The 23,035-nt window shown below is 42.1% G+C and overlaps 1 protein-coding gene across 1 annotated transcript in view; it reads right to left on the reverse strand.

Moving 5' to 3' along the window:
* The window catches only part of TMEFF2 (transmembrane protein with EGF like and two follistatin like domains 2), a 172,628-nt gene extending 150,140 nt beyond the window's left edge, over nt 1–22,488 (reverse strand). Inside the window, exons 1-4 of the mRNA XM_084643609.1 lie at nt 21,957–22,488; nt 19,644–19,753; nt 13,311–13,440; nt 7,297–7,323 (exon numbers count right to left, since the gene is read on the reverse strand). Coding sequence (XP_084499735.1) covers nt 7,297–7,323; nt 13,311–13,440; nt 19,644–19,753; nt 21,957–22,137 — 448 coding nt within the window. The 5' untranslated portion in view covers nt 22,138–22,488. The remainder of the gene's footprint in view (nt 1–7,296; nt 7,324–13,310; nt 13,441–19,643; nt 19,754–21,956) is intronic.
* Nucleotides 22,489–23,035: the final 547 nt, after the last annotated feature.

Raw genomic sequence — 23,035 nt, forward strand, 5'->3', positions numbered from 1 at the left:
GGTGCATGCAGACAGTTTGACCCTGGCAGGCTAGGGTGGGGTAGATTCACACCCCAGCTCGTCATGGTCTAATTGTTCCTGTAGACAAGGCCTTATGCTTCTAAGTGCCCAAGTCACTTCTGAAAATGGGGACATTAGTGCCTTTGAAAGCTATACTCCAAGATCTTATTCCTCGCTGCACAGTCAAAAAAAAAAATTTAAGATAATGAAAACTGACCATTCAGATTGGGCACTTAAGATTTAAATATTCCCCATCACAACACCAGTCACTCTTGCGTTACACTCATTACATTTTTTTATCTTTTTGATATTGCCATAAAAATATACTCCAAATGAAATTCAGCCACAAAACTCCCTGTTTGATGCACTACAGTGTTATATAATACACAAGATCAGCAAATGTCCTCAGGCCACGTGATAGCGTGCCTTATTATCTACAACACCCAGGCACAAAAGGATGGGTGTTTCAGTCTTAAATCTGAATTCCCTTGCTTTTGTAGTTTAAATTAGCCCACTCACATGTCTCTCACATATATACTGTGTGTATGTGTTAGTATCACATTTATACACTGATTAATTCCAGGCAATGGACACTCAAACTTTTATAGAGTATTGTGGCTCAAGTGATATTTCGAGGAAGGGGTTTACGACAATATTCATTATGTTCTACATAGCCCTTCCTATCAATCTGTCTTGCAACAAATCAGAGTGGGGAAAAAATTAGTATAAAGGCAACAGCATTGCTGAATTTAGCAGTTATTCATACCAAATTAGTACACAGACAAATATAGATGTAATCGAGTCAAAGTAACTGTTTGGCTATTGGGGAAAAAAAATTACACATTAGGCTAAGTGAAACTGCTTGTCACCGTAACTTGTTGCACGACAACTGGCCTTAAAATAAGTCAGATATTCAGGTTATAAAGAGTTAATCTCTTTCTCTATTTTGCTTGAGACAAGAAGCCTGGGTTAGTGCATTGGGATTACCTGCTCTTCTGAACAGTTTTATAACACATATACCCCAACACCTCCAATACCTGCAGGAAAAGGAAGGCAAGACCCAGGTCTGTAGCTGGGGGTGTGTCAGTGGACTCTCTGCCCACAATGAGCCCCAAAAACTTCAGTTTTGCCCAAGGGAGCAAGCAAGAAAAATGAACTAACAACATGACATGGGAGAGAGAGAGTGCGCCCATGATTAATCATGATGGGGTGACAAAGTAGGAACAATCTTAAGAATAATATGTAGGCCCAATTATTTGCTTAGCTACATTTGGGCAACCCCATGGCCTATTCAGTTCAACTGATAAGGCACTGGACTGGGATTCAGGAGACCTAGGTTTTATTCCCAGCTCTGCCACTAAGCCGCTGTGTAACTTTGGGCAAATCATTTCACCTCTCTGTGCTGCTGTTTCTCCTTCCAACCTTTGTCTGTTAAGACTATAAGCTGTACGGGGCAGGGATTGCATCTACATGCTTCCTAGAAGAATGGAGCCCTGATCTTCATTAGAGCTTCTACATGCTACTGAAACAGAAGTAATGAGGATATTGATTAAGTATGTGACTTGGTTTCTTCACTCGACTTTATCCTAAACCATAATTAACATAAAATCAAACTAGGATGAGAGATGTGGAAGAAGGGGTCCTATCTAACTCCCACTGAAGTCAACAGTATTTCAACAGTAATTGAGTTGGACCCTGAAATCAATTCTATGTAGATACTCAGATACTGCAGTAATGGGGGCCATACAGGTACCTAGCTAGCTTGTTATCCATTAGGAAGGAAAGCTGAGCAACAGTGAGATCTATAAATACAGGTAAGGCAAGGAAAAAGAAATTTCAGTGAAACAAATAATCAAGGTGAACCTATTCCAAGTACATTAAGGACAATAATAAAAATATTGACAGGTTTCAGAGTAACACCCGTGTTAGTCTGTATTCGCAAAAAGAAAAGGAGGACTTGTGGCACCTTAGAGACTAACCAATTTATTTGAGCATAAGCTTTCGTGTGCTACAGCTCACTTCATCGGATGCATACTGTGGAAACTGCAGAAGACATTATATACACAGAGACCATGAAACAATACCTCCTCCCACCCCACTCTCCTGCTGGTAATAGCTTGTCTAAAGTGATCACTCTTCTTACAATGAGTATGATAATCAAGTTGGGCCATTTCCAGCACAAATCCAGGTTTTCTCACCCTCCGCCCCCCCCACAAACTATAAAATATTATACTATAAAAATATTTATACTATATTTATTCTATATTTATACTATATAGTATATAATATAAAATATTATACTATAAAACTATTATACTATAAAAATATTGCCTCTTGAGTTTGTAGCTGTTTTAAAGAAACTAGAAAATTAGCAAGATTTCATCGTGAAGCATTTCAAGACAAATAAATGGGATTACTTTGGGTTCTAAAAAGAGTCAGCCATCTAAAGAATAACAGATTGAAAGTGAGTGGGATCTCTTTAAATTATTCTTCTTCAGAATTCTGCATATGAAGTTTTTCACATCAAAGCAAGATTCTTTTTTTATTTTTTATCAATTAGGCCCCTGCATTTGATTGGCACTGCATCTTCTGGAGTACAACTTTTTTTTAAAAAAAATAATTCTATTCCCTATTCCATGATCCATGGAAATTTAGAGGTGGCTTTTAATTCTATACCTTTATGTTTCCTTTTAGGGAACTTTTCCCATAAGAGCAAGAAACTGAGTTTCATCTTATGGTGCGTTCATCATTCCCCTGGGTTCTCCAACTCATGAATGGTCGGGGGCGTGGACTCCAATAGCATAAGAATCCCATGGCTCTCAGGACATCGGTAGAGGTCTTGTTTCTATGCACAGCTTCCTTTCCCCACTACTTTGGAACACGGCTTCTGCGGCTACCACCCTCACGTTCACATAGCAGGGAGTCAGGAGGAGACTCAGGGGACGTTAACGGTGCATGAAATCCAAATGGGAAATCCACAAAAGTCATTAAGAGACTATGCAGTGGAGAGCCCACTGAATCCAACAGTGAAGGGAGAGTACAGCCTCCTGTTAACCAGGCAGTAACATCTTAGGGGTGACGTGTGATTGTGCCCCCTACTGATTGAGTCAAGCCTTGTGTCTGCATTACACACTAGTGCAGGGTTTGGAAAATTTACCAGACACTCTAATATTTGGACTGAACCTACCAGCCCAAGGTCGCTATGAAGGCGTCGAGGAATGCAAGCAGCAAAGTCCTTGTAAGAAACACTCTCCCCTGTCACCTCCAGCTGCTTAAAAGCAAGGAAGTGGGGTGCTGAGATTTCTGCTAAGGTGTTTTCCCTGGACCCATCTTGGTGGCTCTATCTTTTGTATTAGCCTTTGAGCAGAAGGTGTCAGATAAATTTGCAGCTTCACAACCCCATTTGCCAGAGGGGAGCAGGAACTTTATCTATTCAGCCCACTCCAGAGTCTCCTGGTTACTGTATGAGGGAGAGCTTTCCACTACTCTACTCACCTTCCAGCCCCTTTTTAAAAATTCATCCTCCCCGTACATATCTTCAGAACCGGCCGCTCTTGCTGCTTATACGCTTCCCCAAGTCACAGGCAGCAGTGGCACAATGCTAACAAATTTTGACAGATATGCTGATGCTTGGAGCCTTAGGAGTAGCAGCAGTGAAACTGACTAGCTTTGTTAATTGCACTCTGCTGCTGGTTGGCAAGTCTATGAGTAGCTGGAGAGTCACTGGCGCTGCCAGTCTGCAGACTTGGGAAGACAATACTGCCTCTGTTTACATCTGTAAGGTTATTTTCAAAACCATAAGAGGAAAAAAGTTTAAGTAAAATCAAGAACACTCAAATTTTGCAGTAGTTGATGACTAGATTCTCACACTTGCCAAGGAAAACTTCCCACTCATCATTGTTGAGTGGATTTTTCAAGCCCTGCTCTAATGAAATCGAGAATTTGTTGCAGCCTTTATGACAGGAGGTTGCCTAGTAAAGAATGATGTAGTGAGAGTGTTTACTTGACTTAGGTTTGGCTTCTCAACGCACCTTAATATACTTCTGTATTCTGAGAACTGCATTAGCTGCCTATTAAATCTTGTATTATAGAAGACAGCTTTGTAGACCTTTAAATGGATGCTCCAACTAGATCCCGTCTACTTCACAGATCTATTTCCCTACTACCCTGAGGTCCTGTTCTACTTGTCTTTTGTCAACATCTGCTTTTCAACTCAAATTGTTTGAAAGTTATGTTTTTGCTTGTTCTGCTCTTTGAGTCTGAATTCACTATCTCAGGAGAATGGCCAAGTTTGTTCCCTCTATATTTTTTATAAACAATCTTCAAATCCTATTTGTTTTCTTTGGTATATCTATATTTACATATATGTTATATATATAAAACATTAATTTAACTTGACTCCATCTGAAAAATCACTTACAGATCATTTGTTAGAAAGGCCCAACTTAAGTATAAATTGTAAGGACTGAATATACAGTATGAATCAGAAATCCTTCTCTTCTATGCACTTTTGAAGATTTCATCCACATTCTGTAGCTGTAAAAAGATTCTGCCAAGACAGAAATATATCGGCAAAATGTTCAGAAGTGACTAGAGATTTTGGGGTTTCAGGTTTTTTTGAGTGCCCACTATGAGACACCTTAAAAGAGACCTGACTTCTAGAAAATACGGAATACCTACTATCTGAAACTAAGGCCACTTTATAAGGTGCCTCAAGCTGGCTATGCAAAAACTGAGGCACCCAAAAATCAATCGTCACTTTCTAAAACCATGAACATTACTCGATAAATGTAATTCCTTTCCTATACTTTTAAATAAAACTTTAGCTTACTGAAAGTGAAATTAAATTACACTTTAAAAAATTCAGATTGTTTTTTGTCTTCCAGAAGTTGGGGCAACAGAAGAAGAGAACTTAGACAACAAAAAAGTGCCAATTTACTTGTGATATAGCAACCAATGGTTCAGAAAAAAAAAAATTACTTCACTATAAGTTAACCCAATCACTTAATGTCCATGGCTCAGTTGGCTTTCTGTAGTTGTACAATACACTTCAGACTGTATGAGGCAATAACATGCCAATGACATGGTTACTCTTATCTACTGTGTGTAGGGTTTAAAATGTTTTACATAAGCATCTCCAGGTGAAAAGAAATGTAGGGGTAAAATTCCATCTCTCTTACCCCGATTTACAATAGTGTAAGTTCATTGAATTCAATGTAGTTACAGTATAAAACTGGTGTGGGAGGAAAATCAAAACCTGTAAGTGTGAAGTATTATTATTAAAATTACCTAGGGTGAAACCCTGGCCCTACTGAAATCAAGGGGAGGGACCTCTGGCTTACTTTTTGCTTTAGGTGACGTCATCTTGTTTTGTATTTCACATTAAATGGACCACATAATTAGACTGGTGAGCCACAGAAAGCTGGCTGGTCCTATGATGTTAGCTCACCTTGTCATAAACCAACCAATAAATTACAAAAGTAATGGCTAAATCCCATCAAATGACATCCCTGCAGTCATGAACGCAGCCTGGCTGGTCCATGAGAAAATCTCACTATTAAGTTGCGACACACAACATGTAAGATTTGGAGGATCCCTGTAATAGGGCAGCTGCCTCCAGAGCACCCCCTCATGACCAGAGGTCACTCTTCAGGGCCCCTTAAGAACTGCACATCACCCATCCAAAGATATAAACAGTCTCCTCCTGAGGTCCAGTTGATTTAGTCCTGACACAATCTGGCGCTCCAGGTTCCAGGCCCCCATTCAATGTCTCTCTTCTCTAAGATAAGAAGTCCCTGGCCCTACTTCTCAGAGCTGAGTGCCAATACAATCATCACTCCTGTGCTTTACCAAGCTGGAGCTCAGCTTTACACCCCTTGTGCCAGTGTCTTCCCTACAAGAGCCTTTTCTCATTCTCTGCCACAGCTTCCTGGGCTTCTCCAGCTTCCTGCTGCCCTTTGTCGCGGAATCAGCTGTCCTCCATGAAGCCGCAACACCACAGGGGACTGTTTTCAACACCATAGGGGACTGTTTTAGGGAGAGGTTCTGACTAGTCCCGATGTGACTGTGCAGGGGTCTAGAGGGGAGCAACGTTTTCTCTCCTTGCACATTCACATTAGGCCTATTCAGATATTTGTTCTGGGTGCTGAAGTGGGCAGCAGTGGGGCAGGAATACAGGGGTTTTGCACCCTATGCTCCCTAGGGACAAAGCCATGGCCCCACTTTTCTATGCACCAGCCAACGAGGCTTTGTTAGGATTAGTCACAATCTGGTCAAGTAATGATCCTGCACTCAGAAAACTTACTCCCCTGCTCTGCCACAGCCAGGGTGCTTGGGAGGCATTGTCCTTCTCCCTGTGTGGATGTTTACCCTGCAATCCAAGGTGGGATAGCAGCACACCTGGACTAGCTTTGATCTAGCTAGCACAAAGAATAATAGCGGCAAATCCATGACAGCCTGGGCTAGTCTCTTGAGTATCTACCCAGAGTCCTGTACAGCCCATGCTGCTTCGCATGTTGCACTGGCTTCGCTGCTTTTCTTATCTGAGCTAGTTAGATCAAAGCTAGCTTGGGTACATCCATGTGTGTTGCAGTCACAGTGTTGCTCTGACTGTAGCATAGATAGATATCCCCATGCGTCCCAGAGCCTCTTTTGCAGCTCTGCACTGTCTCTTGCTCAGCAAGACTGTGTACAAGATCCATGATCTAACTCAAAAATGTTAAACTAACAAATCACCACACACAATTTTTTTAAAACAAAATCTAAATTAAAGACCTAAAGTATTTGACACTGTCCCTGTAAGTAGTTAGAGTCTGGGGTTTTGTTGTGTTTTCTTTTAAAGCCACGTCATCATTTTCCTACCAATGACATTTCTGCTGCATAACTACTATAAGAATGCTCTCTAGTACTGCAAATTATTGGGTTTGAATCCTCCAGGGGAAGACTGACAATACAAGGGGCTTGGTTCATGTTTTAAAAACAGGAGAAATATTATTTTAAACTTAAAATACATGAGTGTGCTAGAAACAGCAGATGGGGATAGAGCACCTAGTACAACTCATAAATAATACAGAATCCTCTCAGAAGTAATATGGTTGCTGAATTTCCCTAGAAAACGGCAGGTCTTTATGAGGTTTCAGCTTGACTAAAATGCAAAATGTCACTTCAGAAAAAACTAAATGAAAGACAATACATAGCATTACAACACAACTGCAAAGCACATCCACTTACGCTACGGAAAGGGGAAAGACCTTGTGAATCTAGACAGGCAGAGTAATATTAAAAGAGGACTCTTACCTCCATCCCCAGATCCTGAGCCTGCATCTGAAGACAAAACACAATGAAATTTATATTCAGATGTGACAATATGACCTATGAATATGTAAGGCAACACTGATCAGTTACATTCATCAGGGTGTTTTTTATGTTTAATGTCATCCCTGGGTAAATTACAGAGATCTAATCTCTACATGGTTCACTCAAGCCATCTTTCTGATGTCTGAATTTTCTTTTTAAAAGTCTCCTTAAAAGACAGAAAAAGCCCAAGCACAGGAGTGCTATAATGTTCTCCTAAGTCTCTGTCTCATTTGCTGAAACTGATAAACCATCTTCTTCAAGAGCTTTGTGATTAACAGTTTTGCAAAGTTACTTTACTGTGCAATTTCATTCCCCCCCTTACACACACCATATTTAAAAAAAGAAAAACAACGTTAATTCGGTGGTAGAACATATAGAAATGAATGTCACATATAGTCATAACCATCAAAGAGCTTTATAGATGTAAGAATATCAGAAATGTTTGATGACACTGAGTCAGTATTCCTACCATAAACTGAATGCTATGCAGTAAAGAAAGGAAATATTTATAACGAATACCTAGCAAGCAAGGAAGCAAGCAAGCAAAGCCTTTTTATAAAATTGCTAATCTTTCCTTCCTCTCCCCGCCACATTTTCAGAGTAACATTGTCAGTTGAAATAATTAGTTTAATCCTTTAAAGGAATGGTCAGAATTACAGACTCTCCTAAAGGTTACTTGCTTGTTAAACCAAGTGCTTTGTCTTTAAATCCTTCAACTTAACCTGAAGAAATTTAGATGGACTGTTTATGTTTCCAGTTTTAGGAAGCGCAGCTACATGAAATTGTCAAGCAAAGAACTTCATTAAGAAACATTCTTAACAAATCAACGTATAAAAATGCACACAAACGGAGAGATGTCTGGCTAAAAGAAAATCTAAATTCCGTCTCCATTTTCAGCAGTTTAATGTAATAAAGGCATTGATGAAAGCAAAAGAGAAAGTTACATTATCAAGAGCTTCTTTTTACTGGAGAACTCAACTTGCAAGCACTGCTCAGTGTCAAAGGCAGTTAGAAAGCCAAACGAAGAGCTTGCAAAGGCAAGATGGTGATTCTGTTTGTTTATCAAGAGTTGAATCCCAATTTATTTACAGTCAGATCTTGTTAATCTAAGTCGGTTTGTAAACTCCATCATTATTCAGATAAAAAAAAATCTTCAGATTAACAAGACTTTTTTTTTGCCACAGCAGTGGGTTACCAATTAAATCTTACAGCTAGCTAAACAAACAGATGAGCCACGTTACTCAAATGTGTTGGTTTTTTAGCTGGCTAAATCTTGAAACTGTGGACTTTTTCACAGCATGATTATAAACATCAGGGGCAATGAGTGGCTGGAATAGGGAATAAAATATGATGGTGCTCTACTACCTAGCATCCTTTGCAACACCCATATTCCTAACCTGATTCTCCAACATACTCCCCACAACACACCCTCTCCAGGCCAGCTGCTTCGTGAGAGAAAGGTCTCTTCAATCTCACACCACTACTGGCTTCTGGAAAGCAGAGGCTCCCCCACTCCCTCCCCTGCCTGGCAGCTGGGGAGAGATGAACACTAGCCTTTCTCTCCTTTATGTACTCCATGCATTTCCCAGCTGTTTGGAGGAAAGAAGCTCCATGTTTTTCCTTTCTCATTCCACACACTCATATCCAGACTCCACCTAGCCATCCTCAAGGGGTTTCTTTCTGACCATCCTCCCTTTCTCACCAGATGTTCTCAGTGACATTCCCTCCACTGTAGGATGGGATTGTACTGGTCCGTCTTACTCCACCCTTTGGGGGGAATCCAGCAGATTCCAAACTTCCAGATCAGTTGGTTTAGCACTCTCCTCTCAGCATAATGGATTAGGTGTACTCTTGTGATTAACATTCTGCTCTCTCTGCCTACATCCACAGAGAGATCCAGTAACTCCCCAGCAGCCCCAAGGAAAGCAAAGAGCACTCTCAGATAAGGCCCGATCTAAAGCCCCACAAAGCAAATCAAAAGATTCCCAGTGACTTCAGTAGGCTATAGATCAGGTCCATAATTGACAGAAGCCTTGTCTTTGTGAGGAGGAAAAAGAGACCAATGTGCAAGACTTCAGGAATCCCAGTTTTCTTTCCTCCCCAAGCACCTCGAGCATCGCAGAGGATGTCTCCAAAGTGACTACTACAAATAATGGGAGAGATTAAGAAATGACGCAGCAAGGAAGTGGAATTATTCTATTAAAAACTTTTTGATGAAAAAAGCCCAGTATCTTTCCTAAAGAAACTCTTCTGCCAAAACAGACTTTGCCTGCCTGAACTCCAGATAATACCAATTTGTAGACAAAGAACATTACACAATGTGCTTTTCCCCTTGCAAAGTCTTAGGTAGCAATCTCAGATGAAGCATAATTTACGGGAAGAAATTTTATTTTCTCTTAGGTGCAAGAAACACAGATTGCTGCAGTGCACAAAAAGTTTTTCTTTTGCACTTTTATTGACTCTTCCAAGCTAACCTGAAAAATTCTGCTTTACATTTAAAGAGTTCCCTCAAGGAACAAAGGCTTGATCCTTCTCTTCTTTTCAAGTTAACTTCATTGCCCACCTCTAATGAATACAGAACACAAAAGGAAAATACTGAGAACTCCAGCACAGAGCAAGTCAGTTTTCATGTCAGATTGTGCTCATACACCTTTCTGTATGTTACAGAATATTTCAGGTTTCAGAGTAGCAGCCGTGTTAGTCTGTATTCGGAAAAAGAAAAGGAGTACTTGTGGCACCTTAGAGACTAATAAATTTATTTGAGCATAAGTTTTCGTGAGCTACAGGTCACTTCATCGGATCCATTCAGTGGAAAATACAGTGGATACAGTGGGGAGATTTATATACACAGAGAACATGAAACAATGGGTGTTACCATACACACTGTAAGGACAGTGATCACTTAAGATGAGCTAATACAAGCAGGAGAGCCGGGGTGGGGGGTTGGGGGAGGTGAGAAAACCTTTTGTAGTGATAATCAAGGTGGGCCATTTCCAGCAGTTGACAAGAACGGCTGAGGAACAGTGGAGGGTGGATGGGGGGGAATAAACATGGGGAAATAGTTTTACTTTGTGTAATGACCCATCCACTCCCAGTCTCTATTCAAGCCCAAGTTAATTGTATCCAGTTTGCAAATTAATTCCAATTCAGCAGTCTCTCGTTGGAGTCTGTTTTTGAAGTTTTTTTGTTGAAGAACTGTCACTTTTAGGTCTCTAATCGAGTGACGAGAGAGATTGAAGTCTTCTCCGACTGGTTTTTGAATGTTATAATTCTTGACATCTGATTTGTGTCCATTTATTCTTTTATGTAGAGACTGTCCAGTTTGACCAATGTACATGGCAGAGAGGCATTGCTGGCACATGAGGGCATATATCATATTGGTGGATGTACAGGAGAACGAGCCTCTGATAGCGTGGCTGATGTGATTAGGCCTGTCCCTTGAATAGATATGTGGACACAGTTGGCAACGGGCTTTGTTGCAAGGATAGGTTCCTGGGTTAGTGGTTCTGTTGTGTGGTTGCTGGTGAGTATTTGCTTCAGGTTGGGGGGCTGTCTGTAAGCAAGGACTGGCCTGTCTCCCAAGATCTGTGAGAGTGATGGATCGTCCTTCAGGATAGGTTGTAGATCCTTGATGATGAGTTGGAGAGGTTTTAGTTGGGGGCTGAAGGTGATGGCTAGTGGCGTTCTGTTATTTTCTTTGTTGGGCCTGTCCTGTAGTAGGTGACTTCTGGGTACTCTTTTGGCTCTGTCAATCTGTTTCTTCACTTCCGCAGGTGGGTATTGTAGTTGTAAGAATGCTTGTTAGAGATCTTGTAGGTGTTTATCTCTGAGGGATTGGAGCAAATGTGGTTGTATCGTAAAGCTTGGCTGTGGACAATGGATCGTGTGGTGTGAGCTGGGTGAAAGCTGGAGGCATGTAGGTAGGAATAGCGGTCAGTAGGTTTCCGGTATAGGGTAGTGTTTATGTGACCATCGCTTATTAGCACGGTAGTGTCCAGGAAGTGGATCTCTTGTGTGGACTGGTCCAGGCTGAGGTTGATGGTGGGATGGAAATTGTTGAAATCATGGTGGAATTCCTCAAGGGCTTTTTTTCCATGGGTCCAGATGATGAAGATGTCATCACTGTAGCGCAAGTAGAGTAGGGGCATTAGGGAACGAGAGCTGAGGAAGCGTTGTTCTAAGTCAGCCATAAAAATGTTGGCATACTGTGGGGCCCTGCAGGTACACATAGCAGTGCCGCTGATTTGAAGGTATTGTCCCCAAATGTGAAATAGTTATGGGTGAGGACAAAGTCACAAAGTTCAGCCACCAGGTTAGCTGTGACATTTCCGGGATTACTGTTCCTGACGGCTTGTAGTCCCTCTTTGTGTGGAATGTTGGTGTAGAGGGCTTCTACATCCATAGTGGCCAGGATGGTGTTTTCAGGAAGATCACCGATGGATTGTAGTTGTCTCAGGAAGTCAGTGGTGTCTCGAAGATAGTGCTGGTAGTGTAGGGCCTGAGGAGGGAGTCTATATAGCCAGACAATCCTGCTGTCAGGGTGCCAATGCCTGAGATGATGGGGCGTCCAGGATTTCCAGGTTTATGGATCTTGGGTAGCAGATAGAATACCCCAGGTTGGGGTTCCAGGAGTGTGTCTGTGCAGATTTGTTCTTGTGCTTTTTCAGGGAGTTTCTTGAGCAAATGCTGCAGTTTCTTTTGGTAACCCTCAGTGGGATCAGAGGGTAATGGCTTGTAAAAAGTGGTGTTGGAGAGCTGGCTAGCAGCCTCTTGTTCATATTCCGACCTATTCATGATGACGACAGCACCTCCTTTGTCAGCCTTTTTGATTATGATGTCAGAGTTGTTTCTGAGGCTGTGGATGGCATTGTGTTCTGCACGGCTGAGGTTGTGGGGTAAGTGATGCTGCTTTTCCACAATTTCAGCCCGTGCACATCGGCGAAAGCACTCTATGTAGAAGTCCAGTCTGTTGTTTCAACCTTCAGGAGGAGTCCACCCAGAATCCTTCTTTTTGTAGTCTTGGTAGGAAGGTCTCTGTAGACTAGTATGTTGTTCAGAGGTGTGTTGGAAATATTCCTTGAGTCAGAGACGTCGAAAATAGGATTCTAGGTCACCACAGAACTATATCATGTTCGTGGGGGTGGAGGGACAGAAGGAGAGGCCCCGAGATAGGACAGATTCTTCTGCTGGGCTAAGAGTATAGTTGGATAGATTAACAAAAATATTGCTGGGTGGGTTAAGGGAACCACTGTTGTGGCCCCTTGTGGCATATAGTAGTTTAGATAGTTTAGTGTCCTATTTCTTTTGTAGAGAAGCAAAGTGTGTGTTGTAAATGGCTTGTCTAGTTTTTGTAAAAAAAAGGTGCCTTGCGAAATAATACTCAGTTAATTCTTCCACGAAATACAGAGAAGACAATTGCACAATCTCACTAATTTAACTTAAAGTTTAAGGGCCAAAACCTTAGCCACTATAAATCAGTGCAGTTCCACGGCAGTCACTGAAGCTATGCTGATTTATACCATTGGGGATCTAATCCTAAGTATATAAGAAAAAGCCTATGGAAAAGTTACCATATGCAATAACATTCATAGGCTGTCCCCTCCAGATTACAAAGTGCCATTGACACAAGCAAAGTGTTCTAGGTTAACTTAATCTTTCTGTCCAGTTACTTGTATTCACACTATATATCTGTATACAGTGCACACCACATGGCAGAATGCAAGATAAATATTAAAACAGAAATGGTATTCTATGCCCTGTTCCTCAAAATCATGTCAAGAATCTTTTAAAAAAAGGAATGGATGACAGTAGCTACTTAAGGTCTATATGGTAAATTATTCATCTGGAGTTAATACACCAGGAATCCAAAGAGTCCTTATCATGATATGCAAGCTATTTTATCTGATTTCAAACCAAGTTCTCAATATAGTCTACAAACTAAGTATTATACATACCAGTTGCACATGATCCTTCCGACATCACGAGTATTTCACTCTGCTGCTTGCAGGCAGCCTGTCTCAAGTAGCATTCGTTCTGATAGGTATCGCCATTGGAGCCACACACCGGCACATAGTCGCTGTTACACTAATGAATGCAGAAAAAGAAAGAATGTAATTAGTAACAACCACCAAATGGTACCATACCAAGTCATATCCCGCCCCATCTCCCAATCAAAAAAATAAAACAGCATGAAAACAGCAGGAGCTAAGAAACTGCCTGATCCTTGCTCATTCTTTTCAAATCTATCATTATTAGTAGGACTACAGGAAAAAAATGAAGGGATATTAAATGGTCATGCTTCAGGCACAACACGACCTCTAACTGACAGGTGTGAGTAAGAAACTTCCCATATGGGCTAGTTATTCCGTAACTGTCCACTCTGGGCTTTCATATATCTTTAAAGTAATTGGTGCTGGCTATTCAGAGACAGAATGCTAGACAAGATGTAATTCTGGTCTTATCTGGTATGGCAATGTATGCATTCCCACTCCCATTGAAGGATAATAGGCATGCACGCTCTCTCATAATTAGAATTGATTGGATGGATTAGAAAACAGGATGGATTTTTTTGTGAAAATTGTCAGCAAAGATGTGTCCCTTTTTTCATTAAAATGTTGAAATTTTTCAGCAAGCTCTTGTTACAGTATTTCCTAGAGTTCACAGCTCTCTATTTCATGTTGAGGGCATCAGGGCCAGAATTACAAGGCATGTAAAGTCAACAATACTGAAGAACAGAGAGATTGAATAATATGCATACTATCAGCTCAGCTGAAACTTCTGCTCAGTGTTGTCAACTATCAGCTTTATTTTCCTCCATCACAAAGAGAACAAGTTTCTTCCCCCGCTTGTTCATTTTAATAAAAATAATTCCATTTTATAATGGAAATTAGGCAACCTACAGGGTGTAGTTATCATAAGATAATCACACTCTGAGGTATTAGAGACACTTGGATGTGCCCTGTACCTGATAATTATGCCAGGGATGTGATTATCTCATGACTACTATATTCCTGATATGTCTCATTGTTTAATTATAAAAGTAATGATCAAGATTATTATTTATAAAAGATCACCTCTGTTTAAAAACCACATAAAAATTAAAAAGTCATACTATCAATTTAGCTGTCTTATGTTAAGTGTCTTATGTTGTGCTAAAACATGTGATATCCAGTATGAAACTGATGTCAATATGAATTTGAAATCTGCCTAGATACGAATGGCTACAGACATGATTAACACATGCGTGAGCTGAATTAATTGCAGGCCTCCACACAGGGATATAGCCAGGAAATTATTCAGACTTTGTCAGAGTGACATTTTGATTGGTCCAAGATGAGTGACATTTTCCCTATGTATTATATTTTCTTAAAAGTCTTAGGCCTGCTATGCCACCTTCTTTTTCATAAACATAACAACAAATGCTTTCTTCTCCTACCCCACAGCTCATCAATTCTACTATTTTGAACTATTGATTAAAATGTGCCTGTTTGCCATTTTGAAGAGTACATTCTAAATCTGACCTATGTCAAAGACAGAAGTGCCAGATTTCACCCAGAAGCTAAACAGTGATTTGGACAGAGCTGAAGGGTGGTTTGGAATAGTTTACCAAGACAATTAACACAAACAACTGGATTTTTTTTTTAGCATGAAGGACCAAGTCTTCGTTGCCTTACACGTAAAGTTCCATGAACACCACAGTGACTATTTATGTGAACAAGACATTCAGGAGTTGGCCCAGAATATTATAACATTCACCATTACAAGCAGAAACACAGAGTTTGATCCTCCTTCCACTGAAGACAGTTGCATATTTTCCATTAGTTTCAGTGAAAGCAGGATAAGATTCATAATTTTTATGCCAACTAGCTTCAAAACAGTGAGGGCCACATCCTGCTTTCCTTACCTATGTGGGTGACCCCATTACCTCAGATGCGGTTATTCATGTGCATAAAGTGAGCAGGGTTTGCATGAAAAGGTCAAGGGTGAAATCCTGGACCACTGAAGTCAACGGCAACATTTCCATGAACTACAATGTGGACAGGATTTCACCCCAAATTCTGTACATTTAGAAGTACACACGGTATTTGAGAGACTATTGCATTCTGTGGAGGATGCTACTGTGTTCTGCTTTTACAGTCTTTCTTTCTCTTCCATCCTGGCATTTTCAGGACTCTTGACATTTTCAAACTGAGACTCAGGCTCACGGGTGGAACTGTGCGTTGTGTAACACACAACAAGCCATGTGTCACTGCATACATGTAGGTGACACATCCTTTCCTTTTCAAAAAGTGTTCCCTGCCCAATGCATTTCTGCCTCTATTATCCATTCTTTATGCCATCACCTATACACAACTGTTACACTGACAAAAAGAAAAAAATTAAAGCTGCTGCTCAGCAACAGTGAACGTGGATATGTGAAGTTTTCAGAGGGTACTAACTATGGTTCTGAGCACCAGGGGCACTGAAGCCCGTGGCGGGGTGGGGTGGAAAAATCATCAGAATTAAAGTGGGGAAGAATCAGAATTAAAATCAGAATTAAAGTGGGGAAGAAAAATCAAAATGGTTATCAGACTACTGTGATTTTAATAATCTGATATCTCATGATCTGTCACAGCTGGATTCTGCTGCTTTATAACAATGGAAAACTGGCATTCACGGATTTCCATTGGTATAAAACTCATTTCTCTCTGGTCCCAGCAGTTGGTGGCATATTGGATTTTGACTGTCAGTCTTTCCTCAATCCAGCCGTACATTCTGGGCATTGGCTCAGGACTCTACACCAAGTCCTAGGCCTCAAGATGAGTTTCAGTGAGGGCCAAATCATGTCAAAACTCCCATTCGCTGCAACATAAAGTTCCTATTATGTAGAATTCTCCCTCTCACACATGTATTTTTAACATATATTTGCTTAACCCAAGCAAGGAAGAACAATAAGTATGCCCTAATTTCGCCATACACCGGCCCTTGACTACCTTTCATAGCATTTGGAATGTTGTATGCCTATAATCATAGGCATATGAATGTATTGGCATAACAGAGTTTATAAGGTTTATTTAGCACAGAAGGTTTATTTTCCAGAGAAGCTGACATACTTGTGTAACTCCCGCTCATGTTAGCACTACAAAACTGATTACTTCCTACTCTCATAAGCATGTGATAAATACTGTCACCACACTTCACATATTTTGAGCATGCAAAGTAATATGAAAATGCATTTCAATAATACAACTCACAACCCTCTAACTAAGGTCCTGATCCTGAAAATACTTGAGTAACTAACTCATGTGAGGAGTCCCATTGAAGCAAATGGGACTACTCACATAAGGAAAGCTACGTGTGTGTGTAAATGTTTTCAAGATCAGGTCCTAAATGTAGAGAAACAAACTCAGCATCAACTGAAATACCTAAGTACTTATTCAGACATTTTCATGTGGTCACAGACGAAAAAGAAGGACTGTGCTAGTCTAGCAGACTAGTGCGGTCAGGGGCAGTCAAATAAAGGCCCTTCTAATATGCAGAGATTATGATGTCATAAAAAGAAATGTTGGTTAATTCTATATCCTTGAGGTTATTACCTACAGCTAACAATGAACTCCAATGAGAAGGAATGATTAATGGCCTGATACATTAATACCCAATGAACATGTAGGGTTGTGCTGTAACACAAGAAGAAGTGAACTTCTGTTCCTATTAAAACAAATGTGGAGAGAATACGCTCTGGTGAAATACAAGTCCCTCACCAGGTGAAACCAATGGGTGGTCTATATTTCTGCAGTGTTAAAAAAGCAAAAATGAGTCAACTAGGGGGAAACCCCAGTCATTTATCTTCTGCCTGGGAGCAGTAGCCCATTCAAATGACCCAAAGCAGTCTGGTTTTAATTTGCCTTTCAAGCAACAAATGTTTATTTTATTAAATCAGTTTGGCCGGACACTATCTGAACCAGTGTTATAAAAAACACGTAAAGGGGTGGCCAGACAGAAGTTTTAAATAGCATAAAGGCAACCCTCATCTTTGCTTTCCAACTGCAATTAAAGCCCCTAGCAAGTAACAGAGAAAACATAAAAAATAATTAAACTGATGGGCACTCCTCTGTTGATTTGCTCATTGTCACCATAGAGAAGCGTGGATGGAAAGAGGGCCTGAATTCTGACTAAGCAAACCCCCTAACTTGAGCCATATGGATTTGTGACTGTATTCCATATACCCCTTGTGTGACTTTGTGTGTTACTCAGTCAACCCATACTGTATTAGAATTCATTTTCTGCTAAAACTGTGTACCTTTCCTGAGTCCTAAACTGCCCATAGATGCTATATGATGAGCCAAGTTCCTCCCTGTTTTAACTCTATTAAAGTAAGGGATTTTCAGAAGTGCAAGGATTACTTTGACTCTAGCAAACCGACAGCATCAGCCACACAAGTATTTGCATTGTCTGTATAGCATCAACCATAGGTAGCTTGCATTACGAGCTCATGTTCAAATATGTGGCTCCATGAATGGCCAAAGCCAAAAGAAAGAGCTCTGATTTCATATGGGGCCTGATCCAAAGACCACTGAAGTCAATGGCTAGGTTCCCATTGACTTCAAAGAACTTTCAATGAATTCCACGATCACCTGGTCACTTTACTTTCATTTCATTTAAGATTATAAACATTACCCAGATGATGAAACCTGGCAAGCCTGTATCTTATTTCTCTGGTATATTTCAACATCATATGGTTTTCCAACATCAGCACAGATATCACTTATCTCCCAAATCCAAGGGAATGCATTCTACTGAGGTTTACTATCGTTTCTTTATTCTTAGTCACCATAGACTGGCATGCTTCCTTGGGAAAACATAGCCTCCATTGTGTCCCCTGTCCTTAGCAAAGTCTTGCTTTGCTCCTCCCTGGCAATTGTTCCATTTAAACCAACTGCCAGTGCCAAACTGTGACCAAACACAAGAACATAGTGTTCTCTATGGACACTGTATGATCAATATGTCAGTGGCACAGCACAGGTATCGGCACCAGGCAACAGCGCAAGTCACAAATGTTGATTGCATTATAGGGTTTCCTTGGGAATGAAAATGTCTAAACAACTAAACATGTTACAAATGCTAATGCTGCACCACTCAACTCTCTACATTAACATTTATTGTTAAACATGAAATGTTTGACCATATGTAAACTGGAGACCTAAAAAATTGGTTACGGGCCATATATATTATCTCCGTCAACAGAAAAATACAATCATTTAATGTTAAATACAGTAATTTTAGTAAAACAATTGTTTTGCATTTGGTGAGATGGTCTTTCATTTTTTAAATTAAGGCATTATTAATTTTGTCTTTTTCATCCTCAGATATGATATTTTTGCCTCTGGTAATACAAATGATATTTGTCTATCTTTAGAGTAAACAGTCTATCAATGGTCAATAATAAATTAAATCAGTCATTAGAGATGAGTATAATACCAAACACTGCACCATTCGGTCTGTTCTACTGTAACTATTTAAATAGTTATTAAAAGTTTTACAATTTAATAAAGCTGTATTAAAATGCAAAAAACCACTGGGGCATAGGTGTATATAAAGCATATGCTGGTACAGTCTCAAAACTCAATAACTTGCAAAAAATTTATCTGGATAATTACGCAAAGCACAGCTGTCTTCTGGGTTAGGCAAAACACACTAGAAGAAATACATTATGATTAATCTATGTGACTTTAAGGATGCCTGAGGTTTAGACTTAGCTGAATGGAGAGGGAAGAGAGAAAGGAGGTGGTGAGAGGGGAGAAAATCAACAATAGCCCACTAAAACTACCTAACACCTAAATGAAGTTTGTGATTTTGGACGGGGGTAGGGGTGTGAAATCTGATATACAACCAGAAGCATTGCCATTATGCAACCTTACTGAAAAATACCGTATAAGCACATTACAGATCCATTTCTCTAACTAGAACAGAACACTGGGTGTATAAAGCATGATCAGTACCATTAGTATATTTGGAAAGGATTTAAAATCCTTGTTAAAAGGGCACAGCAACAAAATCACACATGCACAACCTGAAGCTGCAGACCCCAAACGGACATTTATAACCACAGCACCCGCATTTTCCCAGAGAAACTTATGTCTTTTTGACATCAGTTGGCACTCCTGCCAGCTCTCTATACTTGCTGCCAGGTTTTCCCTCTAACTTCACTGCACGAAGAGAAATAAATTGCCAAGTAATAGGTTGTAAAGGGAGATCCCAGATTTGTATTCTTATTAGTGAATTAAAGAATGAAACAGCAATCTTCTTACCTTGAACTGACAGACGCAAGTCACACTGTCTCCAATTCTTAAACACTCCCCATCAAATTTACAGGTATTGGTATCACAGAGAAAGAGATCATTTTCTCTGTCATCATAACCTCAAATGTAAACAGAAAAATACTGTCAGCTTCAGTATGGCAGGATATACAATACAGGGTGATTGCTTTTCTAATTTACATAGCACCACAATCTTGTTGGTGAAATAATACAGTCTGGATGTTCTGTCCTTCCCTGTTTTCAATTATCCACACTTTATGTCATTATTCCCCACACCTCCACCCTCTTTATTCTACAGTATTAAACAGACTCCAGTTCCTCAAAAATGATCCAGTGACTGGTGTATTATATTTTCTTTGGTTGGTTCAACATTTTTCCATGCAACAGCAGATCTTTGGGTCTAAAGCCAAATTGGAATTTCTCCAGACTATGCCATAACAAAGCCCCAATAATAAAGATAAACAGGCTGTGTGTTTTCTGTGATGGTCTGTCTGATTCGAATGAAGATTGATCACCTCTAAGTTAACAGGAGGGGTGCCAGGTTCTTCAGAGTGAACCTAGTTCTTTCCCGTCAGTTCTGCAGACAAATAGATCTGGCTGAAGATTTAGCTCATGAATGCCAGTGTGAATTTCAGATTTCACTAGTTGCCACCCCACTCCGACAGTGTGTAGCAAGGCATTAAACAAAACAGCTATATTACATTCCAAATCCATTAAGATTTAATCCCACTGATTTTTTAAATGTCCTAATTCTTCTAACCATATCACTGAATATTAAAAATGAAAACAGTGAAAATTGCTTCTTGCCAACCTATTATATATTATACATATATTACCTTGAAGGCTGATATTTTCTCAGAACCCTTTTATAAGGTCTCATTGCAGAAACGCCTCAAATATCGGAGGCATAGCCTGTTGACCCAAATATTATATTCACTGTAAAGTCAGCAACTTTAAGGATGATAAAAAAATTGGGATCACCCTATTTTGAGACTCCAGGTTTTTTTTTAAATCAGTGGATAGATAAGCATTTGACTTTAACCTATACACAGCACTTGTCTCCCAACCTCCAATGCACACACACACATACACACAACGTGACATATTTAAACATACATCACTTTGTCACTGAAAGAGACTGAGTGATTCTGCTTCACCAGAAGCCTGCAAATGGGTCTGGAGATCTGTCTCCCTCTCTATATATAAAAGAGTGCTTCAAAAAGAAGGACTGAACATCAGCTAGAAACAAAAAACCATGGGCCTTGACAAACAGAGGTTGTATTGAAAATACTGCACAAATGGTAAACACACTCCATGCAATGCACTGTTATTACTGTATTAAGGGCTATGCTGATCAGTCACAAAGCCAGCTCGCAGCTGATCTAAAAGGGCAAGAACTCCGGTCCCCAGCCTCTTCCTTATTCAATTAGTACATTTCACCCGCACTGTGCCTGGCAGGCACCTTCCAGCGGGGCTGAAATTGACCAGATGAAGGGGAAAAGCCTGTTTAATAGCAGCCCGCAGAAGAACTCGAGGAAAGAGGCGTTACTTCTTGATCACTTGCGGCTAGCTACCCTGCCCTTTGGTCCTGTGAATACCCAATGTGACAGCTGCAAACGGTTCCTCTGCTAACTTTTCCCCAGAAACTATAGGGTTTACAAAGTGAATACAACATCATGAAAGACAGAAAAGCAAACAAAATCCCATGCCTACAACAAAATCGAAATGCCTGGAAGCAGCGACAAAAAAGGGGTCTTCGCCCAACAGGATTAACCTTCCATATTCTTATTATTATCAGGAGTTGCTTTTTCTTGGAAAGACGACCTAGCACGGATTCTTGCACTTTCTGCAAGGAATCAGCATTTCTCAGACAGCCACAACGCGATTTATTGCATTCGCTCTCCTAAAATTGTTGCTCTCTCTCTCTCTCACACACACACACAGTTCTCACTTCTAATACGTTATGAAAAACAAAACACCCCATGGCACTGATCAGTCTTGCGGGATCACAAAACGATAGTGTGTGTCCAGCCTGCAACAAACTCTATGGACTACACCGCTGGAAGAAAAGCTCGAGCAGATGCCATTATAGTGCAGGGCGGGGGAAGTACTGAAACATCCCTGCACTTTCCGCCCTGCTGTCCAGTCTCTCCTTTGGCAATGCACACTGGACAGTCACAGGGAGGGCTGGCGAAGTGCTCAGTAATTTGCAGTCAGCGCCGCGATCTGCAGGTTTTGGGACGAGCCCGCCTTTGGAAAAGGACACCGAGAGGAAGGTGGCGGGGGATCTGGCTTGCAGCTTACCGGAGCAATTCCAGCCGGTAGGCGTTTGGCAGTCACTTAAGGAGGTAGGGAAAGCGGCAAGTTTCACGGGTCGGGCTATGAGGAGTAACATCACCGGCAGCAGCAGCCAGCAACAGCAATCGCAAAGTGTCCAGCCGCCGCCGCCGCACTGCCGAGGGGGGGAGGCTTCCCCCAGCACCATGACTTCTTAACTCAACTCGGCGGCGGCAGCAGCCAGGGGCTCCCCGAAGCGGCGCGGTCTCGGGGCGACGGGGGGCAGGAGGGATCCGGGCGGGGGGCTGCCTAGCATCCCGGGGGCCCCGGCCAGCAGCGGGTCAGGAAGAGGCAGCCCGGTCCCGGCATGACGATCCCGAGAGTTTCCCAGCGGCGGCGCGATCCGGCGGCCGGGCTCAGCCCGAGGCGCGGCGGCGGCCGGGCAGGAGGGAGGCGGCGGCGGCGGCAGCTGCCATAGGGCTCCGGGCGGGGAGGGAGTCACGGCGCTCCACAGCCCAACGGCCGCCGCCTGCTCTCGCGCTCTGCCGCCCGCATCTCTCTGGCGCGGGGGAAGCAGCAGGTCCCTCAGCTCGCCGGCGTCACGTGGCCGAGGCAGCCCGGCCCCTGATTGGAGGAGCGGGATGCAGGTCCCCCGGCAGGGCGGGGCCGGCGGCGGCGGCGGGCGGAGGGATGCGGCGGCGGCTGCAGCGGCTGCTGCCCGGGACCCGCTCGGGACCGGGCTGAGGAGACTCAGCGCTGCGCCGCGGGGAACCGGACTCTGCTGACAGCCCCCGCCCGCCGCTATGGATCGGGGGGGGGGGGGCGGCCGGAGCCGCTCGCCGGGGTGGGCTGGAGCAGCAGCTCTCCGGACTCCCCGCCGTCCCGGGTGCGCCTCCGGCGGGACCCGCAGCCGCTGAGGGGGCCGGGGGGCTCCAGCCAGGGCGCACCCCCGTAGAGCGTGCAGGCACGTGCGCGGCACGCTCCCCCTCCCCCACCCATGCCCTCCACGCGCAGTCACACACACGCGTGCACAGGGCTGCAGTCACACATGCCTGCGGGCTTCGTCGCTTGTGCGCATTGCACGCGCCCAGGTACACGCGTGACGC

This window comes from Lepidochelys olivacea (genome assembly GCF_965140295.1).
Source record: "Lepidochelys olivacea isolate rLepOli2 genome assembly, chromosome: 11".
In the NCBI taxonomy this organism is placed as follows: domain Eukaryota; kingdom Metazoa; phylum Chordata; order Testudines; family Cheloniidae; genus Lepidochelys; species Lepidochelys olivacea.